Below are 14,748 nucleotides of genomic sequence, written 5' to 3'. Positions count from 1 at the left end.
CTAAAGTACCCCCTACTACGCAATCAATCGTGGTGATCCCCAGGATATATTAATAGTCTATATATTGTGGCAGACCGGCTGTGTGTGTGTGTGTGTGTGTGTGTGTGTGTGTGTGTGTGTGTGTGTGTGTGTGTGTGTGTGTGTGTGTGTGTGTGTGTGTGTGTGTGTGTGTGTGTGTGTTTGTGTGTGTGTGTGTGTGTGTGTGTGGTGTAATGAACCACTCAATGGGGGCAATGAAAAAAAAATTTCAGATTTTGTTACCGATAATTATTCACATATACTAATCAATAGCTAACTTATACTAAATTCTACCCACTGTAATTAACAGCGTAGCCCAAGTGTGTCTGTTTTTATAGATTTTTTGAGAAGAGTTGTATAAGTGTTGAAGAGAGAAGAGGTGAGGGTCCAAAGTGGAATCGATGTGTGTGTAAAGAGTCGTGTGTGTGTGTAAANCATGTCTCTTCTACATCAACATGTGTCCCCTCTTCTTCATGTCTCTTCTACATCAACATGTGTCCTCTCTTCTCCATGTCTCTTCTACATCAACATGTGTCCCCTCTTCTCCATGTCTCTTCTACATCAACATGTGTCCCCTCTTCTTCATGTCTCTTCTACATCAACATGTGTCCCCTCTTCTTCATGTCTCTTCTACATCAACATGTGTCCCCTCTTCTTCATGTCTCTTCTACATCAACATGTGTCCCCTCTGTGGAAAGAGACTCTGAAAGTTTCAGGAACAAAGATTCTCTCTCTTTTTGTCCTGATCCATTTCTATAAAAACCTGTCTGAAAATGAGCTGATCAGATTTTGGCCACTTTATGATGTCATAATAATTTTTTTGACACCCCCGCTAGTTCAGATACTTGGCATCTCATCTTGGGTGCAGGTTCATCAATGTTTGGGCTCAGGCTCTGAGCTGAGGAGACCCTCAGGATGGAGTGAAGGTGTGCGTGCAATATACCGGCGGGCCAGATCTAATAGTGATTAGAAATTATCCTGCGGGCCGAAATTAAATCCACCAAGGGCCGGATATGGCCCCCGGGCCTTGAATTTGACACATGTGCTTTACAACATTGGACCAATTGTGCTTTTAACCAATTGTACACATTTCATTACAGTTACTAAAATGTAAACCAAAAAACGATGCAATCTAGCCTCTTTTCAGAAAGCAAAAGCAAGCTGACCTAGTTCGCTATGGTAACCACTCATTTCCAGTTAAAAAGCAGTTTTTCTGACCTCCTGAAGTTTGATCAGTAAAAGAAGGCAAAGCTCTATATGTGTGTGTTTTTATATAGAGTCTTTTTTTATCTTCATTTTAAACATCCTGTGTATTCATTTCATTATTTCCTGACAAATTGCAGCCTTCAAATGCACCCTGAGGAGGATCGCTCTCTCTCTTTCTCTCTGGTGACAAAATAAAGCTATTCGTATCAATGTGTGGTACAAACATTACCTTTACAAACGCTTGTATTTGGACACATTGCGATGTGTATTCACAGACTTCAGGAAGACGAAGTGTGTCTCTGGCCAAGTGTCGAGTCAAATTGGTTGAGTCTAACTGTTACATTCAAAACGTATGTGCATTGTACTGACATACCACTCATATCATTCAAAAGTATTCATATGTGTAAGAATATTCATTACAATGACTTCCATAAGCATATAAATACTTTTTGCTGACAGAGCTTTCATCTGATCAAAATCGACTTTAATCTGATTAAGATGTGGGGCAGGATTAGTCTTGAAGTGACGTGTGTTTGTGCGTGTGTATACATATTTGTGTGTTTGTATACGTGTGTGTATGAACGTGCTTTAGGTAAGTAGGTGACAAGTCAGCAGGCAGTGCTGCTACGTTGGAATAAATAGAGGGACAGTGAATCAGTGCCCTTGTCAACTTGAGCGTATTAACCAGCATACAGCCTTTGGGGAATGGACCCTAACATGCATGTGGTTCATAACACAGATTCCTTCTCCCACAACAAACACACAGAGTGGATGTACACACAATGTTTTTTTTGATAACCATGTTGTGCTACTATGCAATAAAGTTCATGATATCATTACAGGCAGAATGCATTATTTAGACCCAACAAAAATAGGCTTGCACCTAAATGTATGTGTAACTCAACGACACATTTAGGCAAAGTTGCTACAATGCCCACACATATGGACTTTAACATGCACATAATTGTACTTAAATTATTTGTTTTTGGTTAGTCTCAACTGTCTTCCCATCAGTCTGGCATCACCTGAGGTCAGCTGCCCAATTCAGGCACTAATGCCGGCTGCCCCCATAAGAATGCAAAGCTCCCCTTTCAAACACTAGCACCCAAATGTAAACACACACGTTTGAGACCACTGTGCCATCTGTTTATTGGGGCAGCATAGTATTCAATAAGAATCACGTACACACATACACACTGACACACCAACACAGCAGACAGCTCCAAAAGTATCATACAGGGTTCTGTTATTGCATGTTGCTTTGGTCGAAGCACACTCACCAGTTGACATAAATATCCTAGTCTCCTGTCGACATATCACCTTCTGCAGTTACCGTTACTGTAGTTTGACAGTACCGTATGCGATGTCTGAATGTATGTATAAAGTCATCTGGCAATATAGTTTTCTTACTCCATGATTAGAAATTACACCTATGAGGAGTGATAATACATCTCCATTCATACAATTTGTTTAAATGTAAAGGGATTATACAGATAACATGACAATCAGTGAAATGTATTACATGTTTTTGCATGCAGCACAGCATGAATTATGATGTAAAAAGTTCTAATTACTCTTTCAACTGCATTCAGATAAATGACCTTACGCCTCTTGTAAAATAGTAAAAGTCAGCCTTGTAAACGCCTGTGCTGGTAAACATTTAAAGGTCCCATGTCATGGCCATTTCTACTGATCATATGTCCATTGTTGAGGTCTACTAAAATAAATGTATATTGTGCAATTTTCCAAACTCACATTGGTTTCTCATGGGTTAGGGTTAGGGTAGGGTTCTACAGCATCTCTGTATAGTATGTGTATTCACTCTCTGTCATAAACGGCTTGTTGGAGCTCCTGACCCCCCCTCCCCCCCTCCCTGTGAGCCCAGTGGCCGTCTGCGAGACAGCGAGACACAGCAAGACCCAGCCCAAACACACACACACCCGCAGCCTGGCTGGGAGTTTGTGTGTGTGTTCACACACAGACTCGCCGCGTCCCGCCGTCTCAGGCGGAAAAATCGGCGAAGCTGCAGCTGAGAAAAGATTGAGTGTGTGTGTGTCAGGAAGTCCGTGGATTGGTCCATGTGGACCAATCCACGGACTTAACGTAACGGCTCCGCGGACGTTACGTTACATCACTATACCCAAATACGTCACTGTACCCAGGAAGAAAAAGAGAAATGTCCAACGAGGCGTTCTGGGGCCGCATAGACAGGTATTTTCTGTGTTAGAGTTCTACTCGCTACAGGGTATACTTTGAGGGTTTGTGACTCTGCAGACCGTTTACATGCAGAACAAGCTACATAACACACAAGGGGACGAGTAGGAACCAGAAAAGCATGACATGGGACCTTTAAGGGAGAACAAACAACTTTATTATCTTGCAGTCAAACTAACCCTCATTCTCTCTACAGTAAACAATTATTAGGATATGAATTGGCCCTTAACAGCTGAGGAAAGACCAATACAACGTATAGCCTTTATTTATCTTTGATTTATTTTACCCATGTGATTTGTATTTGTTTTGTTTTTTAATAACGTATCTTATCTTAGTTTTAATACTTTGCCAGATGCAATTCAGTCAATAGTGCAGCCTATTGCCAAAGCGCTGGTCTCCCAAAGATCCTGTCATATAACCAGCATCACAGTCAGTGTGTGAGCCAAACTATCAAACTAACCATCCACTGCTTCTCAAATAACCCTGACTTTAAAAGGTAATATACCCAGAGTTCAAATCTTTACTTAACACGTCATACAAGCAATTGGTGGTTTAAATAAGTACTGTACAGCCTGTTACTGGTTCAATGCCTGCATGATACAGGTGTTTTAGAAGTATACATACTAATATTTATCCCTGACAGCCATTACCTGTTCCAAAAAACAGTATATCGCCGTGACAAGGATAATAAAGCAGTCAAATGTGAAAAGTAAGTGCGTGCCATTGTTTTTGAGAGCTGGATGTGGTTTTATTCTGAATTATTGGCTACTTAAGTGGATTTAAATAAACATTAAAAGACTGTATATGAATGTTTAGCTCTTAGGGTTGACATGTTTTGTATAAAATATGTTTCAATAATGTCTAATGTTAGAGATTTTTGTATTTCAGAGAATTGTATTAAAAGGTTATACAAGTTAAAATAATCACAGTCTACAAAGCAATTTGTGTTTAACAGATGGATATGGTTGATTGCATAATCCCTCCACGTGACATTTGGTATGTCTTCAACCAGGGTTGCATCTGAAAAATGTGTCAATGGAAAAAATATGGAGGCATGTATGTACATTATTTATCTCAAGTGCAGATTGTAGTTTTAAAAAAGTGTATATCAAAAAAATTCCCCAAATTAGATCACCAGACATGTAGCCCTGTGCACGTTACCTAGTTACCATGGCTTATGAGGCTCAAGCTGAACCAGGGCAACGCTGAAATCCCTTCTAAGATCAGACAGAAGAATCTTTAACCCCTCCCCTTTGTCCCAGGGCCAGCATGTCTGTGATGAACCCTGCACTGTCCAAAAGAGCAAGGCAGGGGCTAAAACACCCGCACAATGTATCCTCTCCAGAGAACCATTAACGACCTTGTACAAAAGAGTAAATGTGATATTGAATATTTATGATACATTTATAATGTGTAAGCTTGAATCAAATAATGAACCAATTTTGAGTGTGGACGTTGATATTGAGGAGTAAATGCTTAAATCAAAAAATATATTAAGTTCATGTTTTGACCAGTGGGGGAGCTCCCTCTCACTGTAACATTTGGGTAATGTTTTTAACAGGATGCACTGTCTGTATCTAATCTCAGGCATGAACAGCCTTAATGAGAGATCTGGGACTAGATCCTTGTCAACAACAGGGCTCTCCTGCCAGCCTTTGGGTCAGTGCCTGCCAAAGGGGAGGCCCCTGCTCTCTAGGGCCGGGGCAGTTTTGGATACTGAACCTAATCTTAGATTTGCTCCCCCACAAACATTGGAAATGCTGTCAATGCTTTCAGTGGCATTACATGAGCCTGTCTGCATATTCAATCCAATTATTTTACATGCATATTTCAAGTAGAGTGATCCAAAATAACTCAACTTCCAAAATAACTCACCCTAAAATGAGCATGTGAAAGAAAATAGTCTGAGCCTTGCATGGCACTTCTTATACCGGAACCATGTTAGTTTACCCCGTGGTGTGGTTTAATAGCCACAACCATTTTGTTCTGCCCTCATTTGGTCTCTATGTATCAATTGTAGTGTCCATTTGTAATACTGATCCCTTGAACAAGGCCAATTTTAATAAAAGGGTTAAACCATTTTAGAAAAAAAAGAGGAAGACAATGTTAATCTGCTTTTATGCCTTTTATGCCAAGTTTCTTCTATGTTTGTTTAGCATACATATCTTTTCATAATATTTGAAAACCAGGATTACGTCAAAAGAAAGTATACTAACAACCCTGGATATTTTAAATATTTGTTTTAATATTTTAATTTAAATGATGTATGCTGCAGCTCAAATGAATAGTTTGCAGATCAGTTCACATTTCTCAAGATTTTTACATCTATACCTAATATATTGAGAGATAAATGCTGGCTTTGAAAACAGTGGAAAAAATTACCACTGCTTCAGTGACTCAAATGAACAACAAGCCACTGTGCCTCAGATGCTCCGTATTCAGTCATGGCTGCAGCTGTGCATACACATGTGTGTGTAACTACCATAATTCAACATGCATGTTAATAAGTAAATGATAGTGTTCAGGTGTGAACCTACTTCCACTTGTATTTCTCTCATTTTGTAAAATAAAAAAGTAAACAGGCCGTCCAGCAGATGGATTGTGGGCAATGATAATGTACCCGTCTTCTCAATAGTTCTCCCAAACTCCCAACACACCTCACTTCATTAAATTGTCCTGTCATCTGACAAATATTTACATTTTCATTAAAAGAAAGACCAAACAGAGAGCATTCGAGCTCTATACTGTACACCGCTGATCCTGTGTAGCTTGCCCTTAATTTCATTATTCTCTTGTAAACATTTTTATGCCATATAGCCTAATTATGGAAAGATCCCTGAGGGGATTACTGACTAATCCTCTTCCTCCCCATGTGCAATGGATGCTGTATAGCTTAATGCTTCAGGCTGTGTCTTTCTCTCTCTGTATAGCACTTTAGGGCCTCAATACAATACATCAGCACTAAACGTGTTAGTTTTAGTAAAAGGTGAATAGGATGTAATTAGTGAACATAAAGACAATATGAATTGACATAATTAATAGTTACAATATGGCTTGCAATTGTTTTGTTTTGTTTTTTTCTCTTTTATTAATAGATGTAACGTTAGGCTATTTGAAATGCAGTAAAATAGGTCAGGGGAAGTTTTTATATGGAGCTTGTAAGCAACGTGTAGCGCCTGGTCTGATAGCATCAGCAGATAGGATCACCGTTAATGGAGCCGAGCAGCGCTGAGAGAGACCCGGAGAGGGCGGTCTGCCTGCAGCCCGAGGAGCGATGAAGGGGCGCTGGGGGAGTTGAGACCGAAATCCACTTGTATTCCTGTAACACTATCGGGTATAATTGGCTGAGGAACGCAGATTAAGATTGATGAGACATTAAAGTGGCTCTTTGGAGTTTAAGGGATCGATAAATATCTTGGTTTCCAGAGCTTGCGTGTGAGAGCAGACACATGACTGTAACGGTGCTCCACAGCGACACTGATGTGAGAACATGGAGGATGAAGCAGAGGAAGAGAAGGAGGGGGAACTGAAATAAAGATGTGATCGCTATCAGCTGGCAGGGTCACAAAGCCATCTTAAATTCTGGACAATTATTAGGACTTGAGAACAGTATTTTAGTTTGTTTTAAGCGTGTTTTTTTAAGTCTATTGCAGAATAAAAAGCAGTATTTTTATGTTTGGAATGCATTTATAGGCTTCTAATTTTTAAGCATCCCTGAATGTCAGCAATACATTTTGATTTCAGACCGGCACTGCAAACACGTTATGATGGTATTATCATGTGAGGAAAATAAATTGATTATTTTATTTAACTCGAAATAGTGGTGATGCGTTTGGTCGGATCCAATAATAAAACATGTTTATGTTTTAAGTGCTTAAATATAATACAGATACATATGCGTATTAAAGGCGGCGCATACGACCATACAACAAAGACAAAAGGGCGTTCAGCTCCATTGATTTGTAAGTCGATGAATAATAGGGCTTTTACAAATTAAGACTTTAATAATGCATAATATTTGCCCCATGTACAATAATGAATTAAAAAAATGATTGAGTGTTTATAGCTGCATGGTCCAAATACAGCAGTTTAATGCAAACAGGCGACTATTATGCTATGATATTCAATGTAAATGCACTGATAATAGCCTACAGACTTCTCCTCCACCTGCTTTGTTAACATAAATATAATATTTGTTCCATGTAACTGATTTAGCATGGCTGCCCCCTCTCTGCAGGCCCAGTGGTCCTGAGCAGCCCGGCCCAGCTTGTGGCCCCCGTCCTGGTGGCCCGGGGGACTCTGTCCATCACCACCACCGAAATCTACTTCGAGGTGGACGAGGATGACCCCACCTTCAAAAGGGTTGACTCTAAGGTAAGTAACCTGCAAGCAAGTGTGCTGCCCAAGTTCAAAGTGTCGTTTGGCTACGTGTTTCCCAGTGGGGATTTATTTTTATTCTAACTGGCCAACAAGAAGATAACCACTTTTACTGTATTTTAAATACAACATTGTTATAAAGAAAAAGCGCTTGGTGCGCTGCATGTTTCCATGTTCTGTTTTTGTATTCATTTAATGACGTGTTGTGCGAAAACTTGTGTTGTAAATTCCTTGTTTATTTCTATTTCGTGTTTTTAAATTTGCTCTGTTATTGAAGCATTTTTTTAAAAATATATATTGTAATGATAATTGTGGCCTACTCGTCATCCAGGTTCAACAATCAAACGATACAAGCGAATATATGGCACGGAGGTTGTATTTTGAAAGATATTAACTGATCGAAGGTCTGTTTTAAAAGCTGTGTATGGAAATTAATCATTCCTATTTCCCTATTTTTTAAAGATGTCAAGCTCATCCATATAATACGCATATAAAGCCCACAAGAACAAGAGACCCATTGCATTATATTATTATCGCATGGCATTAGGCCTGCTTCACTACTGTTGAAAACACATTTAAGAAAACCATAATGGGACACAAATATAAAACAGCTCGTTTTATTAGCGCTTTAAATTAGATCAAAGACAGAAATAAAAAAATCAGATCACAGATGTTATAATCCAGTGTATTTCAAGTGCATTTTTTTCAATTAATATTGTAATATATATATTTATACTATATATGTTATCATTTTCATTTTTTTTTATCATGTAGGCCTAAGCATGGTAGATAAACAACAACCAAAACATGTTCGAGTACTTTAAATAATAATTCAAGTAAATTGCTGGAATGTTTTCAATGAAGCAAATGTTGTACGCCTATCAAAATGTAAACTTAAAAAATTCGACAATGTCCATTTAAACAGATGAATCAGACTACCACTGATGCAAGTATAAATTAATAACGTTTCTACCAGATAAAAAAAAAGTTCAGAAGTAAATTTAAACAGGTGGATCCTATTTACGTGTCACAGAACAACATTCACAATTTCAGACCACTGGAATCACAATCTATGAAGGTATTTACAGTATAAAATGTACAGATGTGTATTTTTATTTTATTTCCCAAGTTTCCCACGGGGCTTAATTAGATTATTTAAGGAAATATCGGATTTAGGCAACCGTGTGGCACGGAGAGAAAAGAACCACTGTTGGTGTGGCCTCCTGGATTAGCCAATAATTTAAATTTGCTCTGAAATATTGACACCGCCAAAAGGTGCACGGGGGATAAGGGCAAACTTAACCGTCATTAAAAATATCAAAAGAGGCTATGCCAAACAAATATTCAACGACAGAGGACAGTCACATTTCATAAAACTTTGCAAATTGGTTGGCAATGTGTTTCTGTCCGTTTATGAGCTCGTTAGGCCTTTTTACCACATGTTTTAAGACGAGGTGAACTAACATATTTTTTACCTCAAAGTTTCTCCAAGCTTTTGGGGTTGGTCAGTATTTCTCTTGCCAGTCGCCAAGTCTGTTTGGCTGCATTCTCTAAAGAAGAGTGAGGTTTTCCTTGAAACAGGTCTAAAGTAGGGAGGAAATAATGCGGGCACCTTCTGCACTGCAAACATGAAATCAGCTGCAATAGTATCCCGTTCAGGCGGTCTCCGAGGCAGTTCTCATCCCAGTCTGACTCCCTGGGATGCTTCTCACACTCGTAGGAAACCAAAGTTTTCATGTGGTAGTTGTTCAGGGGTGTTCCGGGCAGTTCGAGGTGACGATCACGCAACGTTTTGAGGACTGACAAGCATTTCTTCCTGCATCCACCCAGGATCAGCCGGTTCTCGGCCTCGGCGAACTGCAAGACCCAGGCGTCGCTCTCTGCTGAGCTCTGCTTGCCGTTCAGGGAGTAGCACTCTTTGGATAAAAGATTGAAACCTTCCGCCTTGACTTCTGCCACTCGGTTAGGTCCCGGCCAGGGGATGTGGGGGAGAGGCCAGTGCGCAGCGCTTCGTGGCCAGATCCCAGTGCACTTGAACGCCGGCGTGATTTGCACCACATATCTGTCTCTGATGCGCAACTTCACCTCACTTGTGTCAGCGACCATTTTGATAACATCTCTGTAGCTGCATTTATCCACAGCCTGCGCCACCAGTGTCTGAAATCTCGAGCGGATCTTGCGCGCCGAGAGGTAACCGGAGGCTGTGATGAATTCAACCCAGAGAGACATGCTTCTCTTGCGGCCGTCGCTTAGCTTGAGCACGGCACAGCCCGGGAGTGACCCGTCATCCACAAAGTTGAATACTCCCATCTGATTGAGATAGAGCACAACCTCGAACTCGGTGGGTGAAGTGACCTCCAGTCCCTCGAAACGATTATCCATTTCGCTGAGAGAGCTGATGAAGCGGGGCTCCTGCGCCTCGACCTCCTTCAGGACATCCGTTACCACCTTGCACACCTCCCGGATGCTCTTGGAGATGGCTGCTTTTCGAGACTGACATTTCTCGTTGTAGTATTTGTTGAGGTGATACACCAACTTTGCCTGGGCGGCTATCATGTTTGGGCAGAGATCCGGGTTGTACACCGGAGTCTCGCAGTAAGCCGAGGGATCCAACGCGACGGTTATTACGGGAGCCAATTTAAGAGAAGAAAGAATCTATTTAAAAAGAAATAAAATGCCTATTTATAAGACACCTATTTTAAGCTGTGCTCGGAGCACATTCGTGATAATGATATCATAACATTCAGAGTTGCATTGAAGTGCACGAAGCAAGTCCTCAGGATGGCTAAAAGTCCATTAAAAAAAATGCCTTTTGGTTTCTTTCTGATCACTGTGCCAGTTAGGAGTCCGCGTAATTGCTCAGAGTGGAGTATGCCCTCCTGACGCAGACGCCCGGTGTTGCTGTGTTTTACAACAGGAGACACACACACTCTTTATTATAAGGGAGGAGTTGAAACCAAGATGTCCAATCGCTGTCCGATGCGTCACCGCTTTCCAGTTTATCGAAAACAAATTCATCCCCGGCTGTTATATACATGTAAAAAGTACAGGTAGGCTAATAGTAGTATATCGAGGAGCGGAAGTACACCTACGCATTTTGGGAGAAGAAAAAAACAACATATCACTGCGTTACGTTGCTTTTTCTTGGACTACATCTGCTGTTTTTTAGTCCGCTGTATTGAATAATATATTAAACCGTAGGTGGATGTAGAATTGTGATATTATTTTGGGATAATAAACTTTGATAATTTTTGTATAATTTAAATACTTTCTTTTTCTCCAGTGGTTCGGATCTAATTTATTAAGGTGCATCACAATATTATAGCTTTTCAATGCACGTACTTTTTTAATGCGAACGAAACGAACAATATAAGAAAGTGTTAGCATATTTAGGCGTTTGCTTTTTGAAGCCATGCATATATTCAATATAATACACTCTATGTATTATATCTTTAAGGGTTAGTTCAACTCAACAGTCTGTTGAGCAGGTTTATTTCTGAAACATATCGCGTTGTTTATATTTATAATTGTGATTATATTTGACACATTAATTATAGAGTGTTCATATATCAATTTACAACTCGCGCTCTTTTTACATATTGTTTTGCTCTTTTGCTGCGAGGCAGCATCCTGATGTTGTGCAACAATTCTAGCGCAGTATTTCCAGTCATTTAATTATTTTACGCTTCTGTATATTTTAGGAATATAAATATATAACAGTTGTGCTATTGATGATTATTTATTTCTTACATTGCTCAAAATGAAAGCCCATTACATGCGTATACATATCAATGTTTTATTGTGTTCATCTGCCAAAAGAAAGAAGAAAGTGTAAAATAATATTATATTATATTCTTTTTTATTTGTTTTGTAAAATGTCAGCATTCAATTGCACATTAAGTTGAAATTAATAATATAAATTGGTATTTCACAGCACATTATTGGGTAATTATATTATAACAACAAGAAAAAGATAGCAACAAAAAAACAATACCATGATAAGTTTGAATGCATAATAAAAGGGAGAAAACCTAGATTAAAAACATGAATATCAATATACTGCAACATGGCTGATCATTTTACGCAGAGTCCCATAATGTTCCAGTTTGTTGCTTTAAGGCACAGCTCTAGGTTGATTCAGACATTGATCCACAATTAAGAGATCTTGCATCCACACTAAACCCTCTCTGGCTCTCATCATTTCTCTGGCACTCCATCTCATAAGGTAGTGCTTGCTTTGAAGAGGACTTCAAAAAGATAATGCTGCTCGGATCAGATAAGGAACACAACGGCATTTACACTCATCTCTGCTCTATAAGAACTGCATACGACCAGACATTATGAGGGCAGAGCGGTGCTCGTCAGCTCTGACTCACTACATGGATGCGGCTGAGCAGGAGCTGTCGTGTGTGTGCGGGAACAACCCTGATAGATGGGTGACTCCCATTATCGTCACAGCATGTCATGGACACACTGCTATGGCTTCTTGGCAAATCCAAGTGATAATTTAACACTGTTATACCAAACAGAAATTTCAGATATGGAGTAGTGTCCCTTTCTCTTCTCAAAATCCTAATTATGGGACATGGTAGAGCTCTATATAAAGGTCAAATACAACATTAAATAATAAGATTAGGTGGATTTTTAGTTCTTATCAAATTCCACAATCAAAAATGTAGATTCTCATTGGCATATTTCTGAAGTATATGGAGGACATTATGAAAGGTTCTCATGTGAGAGGTAGCTAAAAGCCTCCTGCCCTCTGAGGCTTTGATAGTCTTTTCTCTCGCTCTCTCCCACTGTCTGTGGCCCAGCAGGTACTTGCCTTTTATTGAAACCAGACTAGCCTCACTTTCCAGGCTATCTTGCTCCAAGTCAGATACCTCTGAATCCAGTTGCACCTTTTGAGTTTGTGCTCCGGCCTTTGACCATTCGTATGCGTGATAGAAGGGGGGATTTTCATTGAGATTATCACCTCTTAATCTAAAGCATGTGGCTGCACCGATCCCACAGTAACTCAACCTGCTCTGCAGTCCCAAGACTCCAGCAGTTGTCAGGTCTAGTCTTAGACAAGCAAAGCTTCTTACCCATATCTTTACCATTACAACATTACAAGCTTTGTTGCTTCATTCACTATCCCACTATGCTATTGGAGGCCCTCCAGTGTGATATATGGGGCTGTGATTCCAGTACAGGCCTATTTCTGACCCAGCAAAATGCATGCACGATTGTGTAAATCAATACAATGACCTCTACTTCCCCTAATTTTGCACGAGCATGTGACCCTGTTGTCAAGGCCTCTTTGTTTCCAAAGCATGCCTCTACAGTTATTCAATTTTTCTCCTCCATTTTTCTTTTTCCTTTCTTAGCAAGACTGATCGTCCTGTTAACATCGGCGGGCATAAGGTCAATGGGGCTTGTCTGATGGCTGAAATTGCTCTTTGATGACACCCCAAGTGTTTTGAGTGACTTAAAATGATATTCCACTGATTGTAGCTAAAATCATTAAATGTGTATTGCCTTATTTTATATTTAATCCTTGAGGCTTTATGCAGTAATTATACACATGCATTAGTTATAATATATACATATAAGTACTCAACTAAGACATACATTGTGTGTTATCTATAAATGAGCATAATCTTAGTAAAATGATTTTTATTGTATGTACAAAACAGTAGCCTCAAGCATTTATTGAAAAATAATAATATTCTTAAAGAGTCTCCAGGGGGAAAATAAAAAAACCCATTCTCTAGAAACGTGATAGTTTATTGACTATTTTGACACTGTTCTCTATTGCTCCGGCTTTAAATCTATTTCATAAACAAAAGGTTATACATTTATGGGTGCTGTCTTTAGGTTTCAATGATCTGTATTACAATACTTCATGACTATTAACAAAATAGTTAATGACTTTATATTAGTATAGCATTCAACTGATTTTAAGCTGGATCAAGACCTTTAATGACCACCAATCCTGTGACTGGTATTATAATTAAGGGTGATGTTTTCTTAATTTTAATAATCCTATTACACGAAAACAAAAAAGGTCTGCCATATGCTTTTTCATTAAATTCCTGGGGTCATTTAGTTTTGTCATTAAAGAGACTCTCAAGCCATGTCCCATACAAAGGGAGTGCAGCTATAGTAGCTCCCGAGCTAATATGCAGATTAGTCAAACTAATCTTAATCGGATGACATATTTCTATATAAATCAGATTAAAAGCAGTGACACTTCAGATAAGTGACATCAACACTGGCTCTCAAACTGTGAAAATAATATACTTTAATCTCATGGGATAGCCACTCACTTTGACACATTTCCTATAATTGTATTTGTCACAAATTAAATTGTCTTTGGGATTTTTAATAAAGGAACATTATTATTTCAAGCAATATGGTGTCTCTGTAGGAGGCCAGTTAATTTTTGGGCCCGGAGCCTCATTGAGGACCCCCTTTGGATTGTGTCCATTCATGTGTTTTATTCTCTGCTGTGTATTAGCAGCAAGGCAGGAAGCTGGACCACATAGCCAGAGGCTCTAAGAAACCCACTACTGATCTACTCAAGAGGCATTGTTAACGGTGCACCATATCTATATCATATATACACACACAGAAGACCTAACATACCAGAATGATAGACATTTTTGATAAAACAGAGTGTAAATTATCAAAGTTAATTGATTGTCTCAGCTTCATTTGGCCCTTCACCCCTCCCCTCTGCAATATGGTACGCTTGTCAGCCTTGTGATAAATTACATGCATGTATTTGCATGAATTTAGCATGAATACAATTCTGTTTTCTTTGCCAAAATAACGATCCAGAAAATGTGTGGTTTGCTTCACAAAAGTATAACACAGGCTAACATTGTGTTCAGTGCACTTTTTTTCTTGCACAGGTTATGCAGTTGGCAGTTGAGCGCAGTAAAGTGC

The 14,748-nt window shown here is 39.3% G+C and overlaps 2 protein-coding genes across 2 annotated transcripts in view; one reads left to right on the top strand and one right to left on the bottom strand.

Moving 5' to 3' along the window:
- The first annotated feature begins 7,682 nt into the window (after nt 1–7,682).
- The window catches only part of LOC104956922 (neurobeachin-like), a 56,508-nt gene continuing 49,442 nt past the window's right edge, over nt 7,683–14,748 (top strand). Inside the window, exon 1 of the mRNA XM_010784502.1 lies at nt 7,683–7,812. The gene's annotated coding sequence lies outside the window, so the exon portion shown is untranslated. The remainder of the gene's footprint in view (nt 7,813–14,748) is intronic.
- LOC104956921 (protein mab-21-like 1) lies at nt 8,434–10,708 on the bottom strand. The gene has a single exon (XM_010784501.1). It carries the CDS (start codon nt 10,369–10,371, stop codon nt 9,292–9,294), a length of 1,080 nt encoding a protein of 359 aa, XP_010782803.1. The 5' UTR covers nt 10,372–10,708; the 3' UTR covers nt 8,434–9,291.

The sequence above is a fragment of the Notothenia coriiceps genome, unplaced genomic scaffold (assembly GCF_000735185.1).
Source record: "Notothenia coriiceps isolate Sejong01 unplaced genomic scaffold, NC01 NC01_scaffold00026421, whole genome shotgun sequence".
NCBI classification, from domain to species: Eukaryota; Metazoa; Chordata; class Actinopteri; order Perciformes; family Nototheniidae; genus Notothenia; species Notothenia coriiceps.
This window is presented reverse-complemented; position numbering and strand designations above follow the sequence as displayed.